This window comes from Monopterus albus, unplaced genomic scaffold, assembly GCF_001952655.1.
Source record: "Monopterus albus unplaced genomic scaffold, M_albus_1.0 scaffold253.1, whole genome shotgun sequence".
In the NCBI taxonomy this organism is placed as follows: Eukaryota; Metazoa; Chordata; class Actinopteri; order Synbranchiformes; family Synbranchidae; genus Monopterus; species Monopterus albus.
The window spans coordinates 60,734-73,123 of NW_018128133.1; the positions used below are offsets into that span (position 1 = coordinate 60,734).

The 12,390-nt window shown below is 39.3% G+C and overlaps 1 protein-coding gene across 1 annotated transcript in view; it reads left to right on the plus strand.

The window, feature by feature from the left end:
• arhgap24 (Rho GTPase activating protein 24) overlaps positions 1–12,390 on the plus strand; it is a 46,386-nt gene that overhangs the window by 3,208 nt on the left and 30,788 nt on the right. Inside the window, 1 exon segment of the mRNA XM_020621092.1 lies at positions 4,954–5,171. Coding sequence (XP_020476748.1) covers positions 4,962–5,171 — 210 coding nt within the window. The 5' untranslated portion in view covers positions 4,954–4,961.

A 12,390-nucleotide genomic window follows, 5' to 3' on the forward strand; every position in this document is an offset into this window, starting at 1 on the left:
TGAGTACTTCCATCTGTGAACGTTCCTCTTTCACATCCTCCCCAACCACTAAACAGCAGCAGCAACAAGTAACATGCCCTTCCTTTACCTCGGTGACTTCTCAGCAGTAGTCTAACAGAAACAGACTGGCCTCAAGGCAGTAACTTTGGTAGTGGAGGGTTATATTTGTCTTTAACACATGTGGGGCATGAAGGCCCTACTGTGTAGAGTGTGGGGGGCAGGTTGCTCTGAGATATTTAAAGAATTGACAGCACTGACTGGCAATGTTTCCTCTGTCACATGTTTTGTGGTGTTTTTGTTTGTTTGTTTTCTGTCACAAAGCCAATTCTTCCTGACTTAATCTCTCTCAAAACAGATTAAGTCAGGCTTGATTCAGCCTAAATGGTAGCACTGTTATGATCCACCGTAGTGGGTTCCCTGACTCATGCGTCATTGACCTTTCCATCATCCAGGGAAAGTTGGCACGGGGATTACTGGCAAGCACTGGGGCCACTGTGGAGTGCAGCAGCTGCTGAAAACGCAGCACAGCCCTAGAGACAGACAGATGGTAACAGCACTGTCTGACACTTGTTAAGGGACATGAATAAAGAATTCATGTCTGCTATTCATAAGTGAATCATTAAGGCTTCAAGTGGAAGATTATATGTATTACTGTGTATATATTTACTCATTAATAACATTTGATATGAACAGAAAATGCAAATTAGAGCCCAGGTTATAACAGCTCGGTCCTGTTTCATGTTAGACTTGGGGAGGTTTATACTCCAGCAGCAGCAGCCAAACTTGTTAAATGAGTTAGCATTAAGGTTACCAAGCACATCAGTTATTCCTCATCCTAAAATTTGTTTTTCATGTAATGTTAAGAGTGAAAACATATACTATGAAAATACTAGTAAGACTGAATTCAAAATAACTTTAACTAAGCATCCAATAAATAGAATAAAAGAGTCAGATCTGACATGTTTCCCTATGATATTTAAAATGCTAGGAAGACAATGCAATACAAGAAAAAAATCAGTTTATTTATTTGCACAGCACTAGTGAAGATGCTGATACCATAAAAAGGCTATAATTATTAAGCAATAAAAAATGACAACAAACTTTGCATATTATCACTGTGTGTCATGTCATGTGACAATAAAAAGCTTGACAGGTGTAGGAACTTTATCCACTGGGTGATGATGAAGCCTAGGAAATTGAAAACTGTGAATATTCTTATAATGCACTTAGCACATTTATATTTGACATGTTGGCCTGTGATGCTTCTTAGCAGTCAGAGGGTGGAAAGGCAGCAGATCTAAGTTTGTTGAACACAATTTTTTCTTGAGAGAAGGCTCCTTTGCTGCTGTTTTAGCATCCGCTTCCTGCGGTCACAGAAGATTTTCCTCCTGCTGTCCCTGCTCCACAACAAATTTTTCTTTTTTTTCTTTTTTGGCAGCTTGGGTAACAGTCTATGTGTCATCTCAATATGCAGGGATTTGAATGCTCTTCTTCTTGCAACCTGAATGTATGATTTAGCTAACTCTGGTTTTTGTTTGTTTGTTCGTTTTATTTTAGCCTCCAAATTTTTCTCTGGCACAACTTTAATTTCCCAAAGGATGAAGAGAAGAGAAAGGCCTCAACCTCCTTTCCTCCAAACTAGCTCAGATCAAACAAAGACATGTCAAATGTCAGTTCAGGCTTCAGCACTTTCCCATATGGTGAACAAACACTCTGTGTAAGCACTGAAAACTAGCAGTGACACTGTGAGACAGGCCTTTTCAGAGATTTTCATCGAACTTCCTTTCTTGTTGAAACGTCTAGATATCATTATTTCCTGAATATTTGGATATGATGTTATTCACGTTGTAGCAGAGATATGGTGCATTTGACATCAGTTGCAGCCTCAGAAAATACTCAGCAGAATAAGCCTGAATGACCCTAAAATTTCATTACATCCCACAAAACCCTATAAGATACAAGGCATTTTTTTATATGCACAGTTTCATTACAAGAATCTTTTTACATCAAACAGTTCTGTCCCAGGAAACAAGTGAAATTTATTTATTGCACAAGCCAGTGCCTTCTTGCCTGCTCTGAGAAGAACTTTCATTGCTAGCCACATCCACTTGCTGTAATCTACAGTGTGATTTCACTGACAGATGCATATTTTTGAGGCAGCAAAAAAGGCATCCCTGATCCTGAGATGCTCTGGCTCTTCATCTGTTTTGCTGATGGACACAGACAAACAGTGAATCCTAATATCGCTGTGCCCAAATGGAAACAAATACTCATCATGATTTGAAAGATTTGCAGCTGTCATAGAAAAGCCTGTCTCTTCTTTTTTCTTTCACTCACTTATTTTTATTCGAGTGCCACAGAGCCACAGATATGTTGCATCCTGCTAAGAAATTCTGGTGCATGCCACAAAAACATAGGGGGTTGATTCCTGACTATCTTTGTATTGTCCTTTCTAGTGAGCGTACAATATGTGCAGTATTTGAGGCGTGTGTGTGTGTGTGTGTGTGTGTGTGTGTGGCTATCTATGGTGTATTCTGAGTTGTTTTTGTTTAAAGTGAAGGTCAGGGTGTCTCTCCCTGGACTTCTCAGTATGGTCAAAGTTTTCGAGTGCGCTGGGAGAACATTCTGGGATATTGTTATACTCAAGATGGAATGAAGTGTTACTAGACAAAAATAGATGGTAGTAAAGTGTAAATTGCTGCTTTGGAAATGAAATGCTCCATCATACCGCCATGTTTATTATTGTAGAGATCAGACAAGATTTTAGACATTGGTTTAGAAAAGGTCTGCAGCATTTTATTTCTGTGATTTGCCAGGTAAATTTTATTTTTCTTGAAGCTACCTTTTATTCAAGTTCTCATGTTTCCACTTGCCTTGTGTAAAGCAGACATCCAGTTAATTTGTTTCCAGTGTTTCTTTTCCACAGTGGTTGGTTAAGAATATTCATTTTAGATAAACAGATTAACTATCTTGTCTTCAACCACTTTTAGGTAAAGTAATTCCTATGATTTACTATACATACTGTATGTGCTAGCTTTTTTGAACACGAGCTGACTGGGATAGCTGTGCTGGTAAGCTGAAAATGTCAAAAGAGTGAGTCGCTGGGGAAAAGACATTAAATGTTTTTTCCTGAGTCTCAACAACTTTTCAACCAACTCTGGTTGACAATCATTGTGTTAAGTATTTCAGCACTTTTAAATGATTTTACTTAGGATCCATATTGTATGACAAGTAAGAATAGTGAAAATGGTTTGGATTGAGGTTAATCCTTCCAATATTAATGTTAAATGGTCCCATGCACCAAATTGTTCCTTGAATGAAGTGTTATCAAGTTTTAGCTTTGTCTGTTGTGTAGGCACAAGCACTGCCCACATAGATTCAGCATGAAAGCAGCATAGAAAAGAGGAAGTAGGATGGATAAAACACCATAAACAGGGAATGTCCACCACAATACAAAACAAGTAAAAAGCTGCTATTTTCTGAAATGCAGAAGAGTGAGCATGTTTGTGCATGCACATACATACAGGAGACAATTACTTGGCCTGTGTGCGTTAAACCAGGTGACACTCTGAAATCGCCACAGCAGTCCTGCTGCACTTGCTGCACTGCTGTCTGGAACACTGCATCTGGTCCTCATCTGGACCTGTGGGTTGTCTGGACATCCACCAAGCCAAGCTCAACCAGAGCCACTGATAACATGGCAATGCTTCAAGTTGACAGCAACAGTCTCTGAAGTGTAGCATATGTCACTGACTGAGGTTTAAACAATTTAGTATGCTTATGGAAACAGTACATGTAAGGTGATTTATTACTGTATGTGTGATGTTGTTTATGAGCGAACTGTGTTTGAGCTAAAACAATCAAGTTCATAAGAAGCGACAGGGATACAGAGGTTAATCTTTCTAATATTGTCACTGTATGTGTAAAGGTTTTAGGTTCAGTCAAGGGCAATTGTAGTATTTGCCTATGAGTATAAACTGTATAATGATATCAGGAAACCAGAGAGTCCTAAGGCAGATCCCAATTCCTCTAACTTCATCCATGTCTCCTTTACTTGCATCTTGTCCTTGTGTCTTAATCCTACCCACGTAAGATGCAAGAAAAAGATGCAAGGAGAAACTGTTAGGAGAGAGGAACTGAGGAGGCATGTTTTAACTGAACTGAGATGCAATTTGCTTGCTATTCTTTCACCAGCTGATTTCAGAAAGTTCTCATGTATGTTTTGCACCCACTGCGAAACCTTTTAACCTTTTAATTTTCATCTGCTGTTCTTGAAACAATATATTGCACTGTGACAAGAGGACTGGCAAGCCAACATATGTAGGCGGGTGACACAAAACAAATGGATGAAAGAGATTTGAGGTTTGGCCTGTTGTTATCTGACTTGTGAATTTCTCCTGCCACATTTCCTCTTCTGCCCATGTCTCCTTGCAACAATCAGCTCTGTCTGCTCCCAAATTCCATATACCCCATGAAAGGCAAACCACCAGGTCATAAAAAAACAAAAAATGTTTTTCCATTCATCTGTTACGGTGGCTCGGAACACAAATAATTTAGGTCGTATTTGCTGTGGTTTCAAGAAAGGCAGGTGATGAATGTTGTTACAACTGAAAAATGAAGTGAAAACCCCTGCATCAATGTGTCTTTCCAGAAATAATGTTTAAGTGGCTTGGGATAAAACACAGACTACATTTCATTAAAAGAGGTGAAAGAAGAAAAGGGAACTAAAAGACCTGAATGAATCATATAACTGAATTACATTTGTGCTGAACTGCTGCAGTTTCCGTAATTTATGTTCTAAGTGGCTGTACTGAGTTTGAAAAGGGACCCTTTATGAATTGTGAATCATCTGTCTGTAATCGGTTGCAGAATGTGTTTTTTTATCATATGTTTGGGTCTACTTTGAACTTTAAACTTTTCTAAATCTAAACAGATGTTTTGCCTGTTTTGCAGCTGCTGTGATGGATGACCAGTGCATGTCCCACACTAGTCCTCAGCGCAGTGGAGGTCAGGCCAGCACAGAAGTTCAGAGGCAAGGACGGTCGAATGTCATCAGGTGTGGGTGGCTCAGGAAGCAAGGAGGTTTTGTCAAGACTTGGCACAGTCGCTGGTTTGTATTGCGAGGGGACCAGCTCTACTATTACAAAGACGAGGAGGAGACCAAAGCCCTGGTAAGGCTGCAAACACACTAAACTTCTCAGATGGCTTCATTTAAATAAATATTTGGAGTCTGAAGAGGAAACATCATCCACAATTTCACTAAAACAGCAAAGTTTAGAGAATATTCCAGAAAGCAAATAAGAGCATGCAAAGTAATTAGACAGCAAGAGTAAAACGCTGCTTACACACTGCAGCATTAACAAATTAATTGCTGAATTAAATGTTAAATGAGTTGTTAATGAACAAATTGTTAATTATTTGTTAACCATCAATCACAACTCAGTCTGAGACTGGAGAAGCAGGACTCATTTTTTTAATCCCCCAGTGTGTCACTAGACAAATCACCCCTACATATTGTGATTAGAACAAGAGATAAATTACAGTTATTTAGTTAAAGGTGCCTTTTTTCTTTTAAACACTGGTAAATACAAAATTTACATTTGTGTTTCAGCAGATGAGCTGAAATATTTACTTTATGAAGTGTGGGGGACCAAAGCCTTTTCAACACTGTGGCCCTTAAACGTCCAACAAAATACTAATATAACACTAACATGAATTAAATAAAACATTTAAGTACAATGTAGTACAGTTGGTTATACTAACATTAGCTTACAATGGAGATACCGTGTTTATTTTATCTTGATGGTTTTATGTATTTTATTCAGATCACTTGCTGTAGCAACACATAGATGTCAATTATAAAACGGTAGACTCTTCAAAGACTATCCTAACTCACTTCTATGAATATAAAATAATTCCAGTGTACTTTTTCATACAAAAGGACCTTCTATCTCTATCTTCAGCCTTGATTCATGTAATTGTGCAGTTTATGAAATAGTTTCTAATTGTTGGAGGAATAGTGAGACAGTTTGTGTAAATGTTTTGCCTAAAATGTCCCATGTAGTGACCCAAGTTTTAGAAACAATGGACATTTGGGGTCCACAGAGCAGAAGCATCTTACAGCCAAATGAGATAACAAACTGATTCAAATGAGTTGAATTGTTTTGACTGTTCGACTCTAAGTCAGAATGTAGCTTGTTTTCACTAAAGCCACCACACAAAAAGAGGAGACAATGATTAAACACAGACAAAAAGGCCGTCTCTAACGTTACTGTAACCAGGCAGCCTCTCTCACTGAGCATGTGCTGAGTGAACAAAGACGCAGTCGGTCAGACTCTGGATTCTCATCACAAAGCAAAATTGCAGAAAGGTGGAAATGCTGAAGAGAAGGAATAAACAATAAGTTCAACAAGGTCAGCTCAGCAAGGCACTGCCTGTTATTAAGTGACTGTCTTTATTGAAGTTGAACTCACAATTGAGATTTAAAACATAGAATCTGATTTTATCGATTAATGGTATTTCTGTTTTGAGTCAATTGTGGGATCAGTGTCAAGGACAACTGAATGCAAGAGATTTTAAAGGAGTAGTTAGACATTGTTGAAATACACCTCTTGGATTTCTCCTGGAGAAACAGACGAGAAGGTCGATATCACTTTTCATACCAGTGAGTTAACTATGAAGCTACAGTCAGGACACAATTGCTAGCTTAGCTTAGCATAAAGACTGGAAGCAGGAGGAGGTTCTCTCTGTCTAGAAGTTGGATATACATGTTTATGCTGACCACCATAGCTCAAGATGAGTGAACTTTAGATGGATTGACTTTATATTTTGGACAAAGCCAGGCTAGCTGTTATTGAATGATTATGAGAGATTCCCAGATGTCTAGGAGAAATGATTTGATTGTAATTAATTTACATTGTGTCTAGCAGTCTTTTCACAAATAACCTGAGGTATCCATAGTCTGTTCTTGTTTCCTGATTTCTTCCTTATTCATTCATTGGTAACTGCTCAGTTACTACAACTCGTGGAGTGCTACCGTTTAACTCTCAGCTCTGCTCTGTGTCTGCAAAGGAGAGAAAGACTTTCCTCTTTCTAATATCTATTCCAGCCAAACAATATCCTCTTTTTCCATGGGAAACTTGAACACTTGAGCACAAATGAAATCTTTATTGTGCTCATCTACCCACACTTTTCTGTCTGGCTGATTTCCCAGCAAGCTCAGCTCAGCCAAACCCAATCCACATCAGCAGCAGAAGTATCTGAAGGTTAAAACTGCAGACCTGAAGGTGGGCTGCTGGCTTGATACAGGGAGAACAGATATTCTTGGCTGCTATTTCTTGGTAACTCTTATACTAGGAGCACCAACAGTTTGGCATCACTTCTTGGTACTATGAATATCCTGAGGGAATGATGCAAATGCTCTGGAGCAGTTTATAATAATTTACAGAAAATGACAAGAAACAACTGGTTTCCCTTTGAAATATTCTTGTCAAGTATATCTATCCACCCAGAAATGTTATGTATTAATAACCCTATAAGTTTCATCTACCCTAGGAAAATTCTACTCATGTTATTTTGCAGCTTTTTTGTTCTTGCCCCACTTTTTAAGCAAGCCCAACATACATTTCAGATATAGTAAAACTGCCAGAATGAGAAATCTCAATAAAACTACTTCAGACACAGAGCAGTACATTCAAACCCATATTTCCATGACTTCCAAAGGAGAACAGCATGCAACAGTACAAAAACAACACCCCATGAAGACACAATACCCAACAGAATACAAGATAACCAATCTAGAGTTTCCAACATCCTTGGAGAAAGAGCACAAGTAGGGCAAAGAAGAGATAGAGCCTTGAATGAAGTTGCTGACGTGGCCTCTAACACTGACGTTCAACACCAGGGCAAATGCACGTACATGCAAAGATACATCTAACCTAGAGTCTGTGCAGTGGAGTTACACCAATTAGCCATAACATTATGACCACTGACAGGTGGTAATTATCTCATTACAGTGGCACCTGTCAGTGTGTGGGGTAGATTAGGCAGCTAGTGAACATTCACTCCTCGATGCTGATGTGCTGAAGGCAGGAAAAACAGGCAAGCGTAAGGATCTGAGTGACTTTGACAAGGGCCAGACTGTGATGGCTGACGACTGGGTCAGAGCATCTCCCACACTGCAGGACTTGTTGGGTGCTCCCAGTCTACAGTGATACCTGCCAACAGTGTCTAAGGAAGGACAAATAGTGAACTGGCCACAGGGTCATGGATGGCCAAGGCTCACTGATGGTATGGGGTTAAAACAGTTTTGTGTGTTGGCATGTACTACACACATTATTTACTACAGATAATGTACTGAGCTGATCTTAACTCACCCCTGCTGAAGCAATATGATGCTGATTACTGTCACTATAGGGGACCGTGTTGTGTACTATACAGTCAGGCCAAGCCTCTCTGAGCAACGCGTGGAATCTGAAGAATGGTAGTTCGATGGCAGTGTAGGGTCACCATAAAGCATGCGTGGGGTACAGCGCGTGTTGGCTTATCGTCAACATGCCATCTGCCTGCCCTTGCTCATCCATGGGGATGTATACACACACAAGCATGCACATATTCACCCACATTCTCAGATGCACTCAGATTTCATCTGACTGAGCCATGAACAAAGACAGTATTCACCCAGTGGGTCAAATGGCATGATTATTGTAATTTAAACCACTTAGTGTTGCATCTGCATGCCAGTGAAATACATAGAGGTAACGAATGAAGGAAAGAATACAGTGAGCCAATTTTACTTTATTACAATGTATTACAAGATGAAAGGCATTAAAATTTAATTAGGGTACTGCAATTCTAAAAATTCAGAAACTCTTACAAGTGAAATAATATGAGGGGCTGTTTTTTAAATTCAGATTATAATTGTAAGTAAAGTAGCTGACTTTAATGAGAAATTGCATAAACTCAATAATGCAACTGTGTAATAATGCACTAAAATGCCTTGGCATTCCCTGCTTGAGCTGGAAACTGTCTGACCCTGGCATTTAACAGGAGTAAATACAATGCCAGCTGCAGACATTCACATCTTACTGCTGTTTTGATGAAATGTTAACACTGTACCATTCACTGCTAATGTCACTGTGGAGACGCCAACGTCACTGTGGACACTGACAAACACACATGATGGTTGTACTTCTGATTCTTACAGTACCACCTGATCATAGCAGAATGCTAATTTTATATCAGGGTTGATGCTTTCATTGAGCCTCATCACATCCAGACATGATCTGAGTCACACTGTGTTTAAATGTCAGAGGAATGGGGGCAGTAACAAAGACATTCTCCAAACTTCCTCTTGTATACACTATTAAAACCCTGACACAACTTTCTGGTTAACGATATAAACACAAATCTTATATTAAAGTGCCACACATATCATGCGCTGCCATCTGATGCTAGTTACTTACTTATTCTTGACATTATAACCTTGGCTAGTGAATAATATTATGAAATCTTCAGCATGCTCTATACAGAGCAGGAAAAACATTAATCATTAATGCGAGACAGTTGTGGCTGTCAGTATTCCTACTACACACACTAAGTACCAGGACTGTGCTCTGACTCCTGTGTGATGACTGCATGTCTAATAAGTTCTGTATTCATGGACTGAGAAGTTAATTAAATCTCACTGGACTTCAAGCACTTGTAGTCAGTATTTTTATACTAACAGTGGATCACATACTACTCAAATGTGATGAGCTTCAGCATCTTCCAGCTCATTGTTTTTGCTTTCTGGCCACTGCGCTCTGCTCAAGTCAGTCAGCAACAGAAGTGGCCTGTCAGACAAAAACATGCATCTGCAGGATCAGTCTCACTGTTTTACACTTTCTTGTGGTTTCAATAAAATAAACACTATTTGTAATCCATAATTCATCATTTCTGTGACCAATTGTTGAGCTGAATAGCTTATGGGGTAGCAGTACGGAAAAGCTGTCAGTTACCACTCTCTATTGTGGCCAGGAGCAGATGGGCCCAAGTAACAGAAGAGCTCAGGCAGGCTCTCTGGGAACTTGAAGAGGAGAAGGAGAAGAGGAGACATATTGAGGAGGAGAAAAACTCTAAAGCTCATGTACAAGTTAATGTGTAAGACTATTTTGTATACACAGTTTTTATAAGGTGTTTTGTTTACCAGGTCTGGTAATTGAGCTATACTGTATCTTTGCACTCTGCAAAATGGTGTAATAAAAATTTTACTGTTCTATTATGTAGTGTGCCTTGTCTGTAGTGCTAGGAGTCTAGACTCCATTCACACAAAGCACCAACCTTGTTTTAATCAGTATTTTTCAGTTCCTTTGATACAGCTAAAGTACAGTAAATGCCATCATTTAAACACTTTAGAAGATATATTGCATATCAGATCTTTATTGTAGGGTACATCTTGTATCTTCAGGTCCCAGGAATCTTTATCATGTATGACTCCGGGCGGTCTGCTAAGAGGTCTCTCATTTTACTCATCTGTTCCTTCCTCTCTTAATTGAAGCAATCTTAATGTTTAAGATTGCTGCAATTAAGTTATCCAGGGAAGGTGTCATAGTATTATTTATTATTTAATGATCGGATATTGGTGGATCCATCAAACAAACACAATCTAAGCACAGTGCAAGAATAGTTAATGAGCTGTTCTCTGTTCTGTGGCTGGTGCAGCTGTGCTCTAGTTTTAAAGCTGCAATCATACTGTGGCTAAGTTCACCTGAACCTGCTGCAAGGTATTTTCAGTGACAAATAGCTGATGAGCAGGAAAATGCCTCTTGCCTGTTTGTATACTTTGCAAACCAAAGTAGTAATGTCTCCTGCAGCTGTGCTCTAGTTTTAAAGGTGTAGATGTATAGTACTGAAACTGAGAGTTCAGCCAAGTGAGCCATGAACAAATTTCCATGGGTTACATGAGTTTTCTGTCCATAATATAATACTTATTATATAAAAGTGCCCATGCTCAAGCCTCCACTTGGCAAACACTAGCAGTCTTCAATCAGACAAACAGACCCAGTAATTCTGCAGACATAAGTAGAAACTCAAGCTATCAGTAAAACTCAATGCACCCACACCTAAGTAGTGTTTGGTCAATAATACCATCTCTTTGTGGTTTCATAGCACGTTGTATAGCACAAAATGACACTGTTTAAAATGTCTAGCAACAGGTGACTTTGGATCACTTCTGCATACTTTTATGTGTTTCTTCTGCTATTTGTTCTCTCAGTATTCCTAATACTTATAGATGACTCAGCCACTGAGAGCTGAAAGCTACCTGCTTTATAAAAGTGAAACAATGATGACATTTACTGTATTGGACTGGTTGTCCCAGTGGAGTGATCAGAGCAAAACATCCCTTTTACACTTTAACAAGCAGGTCTTATAGCAGGCACACGGAGAGGTACATTTATACACTTACTATATGGCAAAAACTGCACCTAGCATCACCTGCTGACTTTGCCATCCTGTGTCTGAAAGGTCACAACAGTAATTATTGGTTACACAGACTGCCGATCAATGGGCCAAGGTTTAATGTGCTCTCAAATGACCTGTTACAGCAATAACTTCTGGTTGACTGACTTCTGTGAGAGCAATTATCTGCCTGCAATCTGAAATCAATTTCTGCTCCACAATATATTGCTCTGCATGTTATTATCTTACCACATATCCTGTTAACTTCATGCATTCATCAAACCAGGTCATTATTTAGCAAACCAAGGTTCTCTCGTAAAACTCAGACTTCACAAAATAACACATAACAAAAGCTAATTGGGTTTGTGTCATTACATCGTTTCCAAAAATGACTTCATACTAGTTAACAACAATATAAAAATGCAGAAAACACCCTCGTGATTTTTTTTTTCTTTTTATTGTCCTGCTGGGCTGGGCCAGGCTTCCAGACTCCTTGCTGGGTAAAGGTTGCTGTGGTTGGGTTTGTCTGCAGCAAACAACAGACCACCAGGGAAGATGTCACTATGGAAAGTGTAGCTGCGGCTTAAAAATGAAGAAGAGGAATACCCATGGTGCTGCGGTTTTACAGTATGGAGTGACTATACAAGCCCTTCCTTTACGAGAATATAAGCAGTCCATAAAGGCAACACATTTATGAAGCCTGTCTCACCCACACACAAGTCATTATCATCATCTCCTGTTTCCCCTCGAATCAGCACACACTGAAAGAAAAGGTTCAAAATAGTGCTTTTAATCTCGAGGTACTGAATCTAAACAGATTCTCTTAGTGACATCCAGATCAAACAAGCTTTCTCACTCCTCCGCTTTGAAGCATGGCTGTCCCTTTTTTATAACCCTTTTTAAAGCACTTCGCCCGGGGCATCAGGTGGGGCTCCCGCTTCCTGGTAGTCA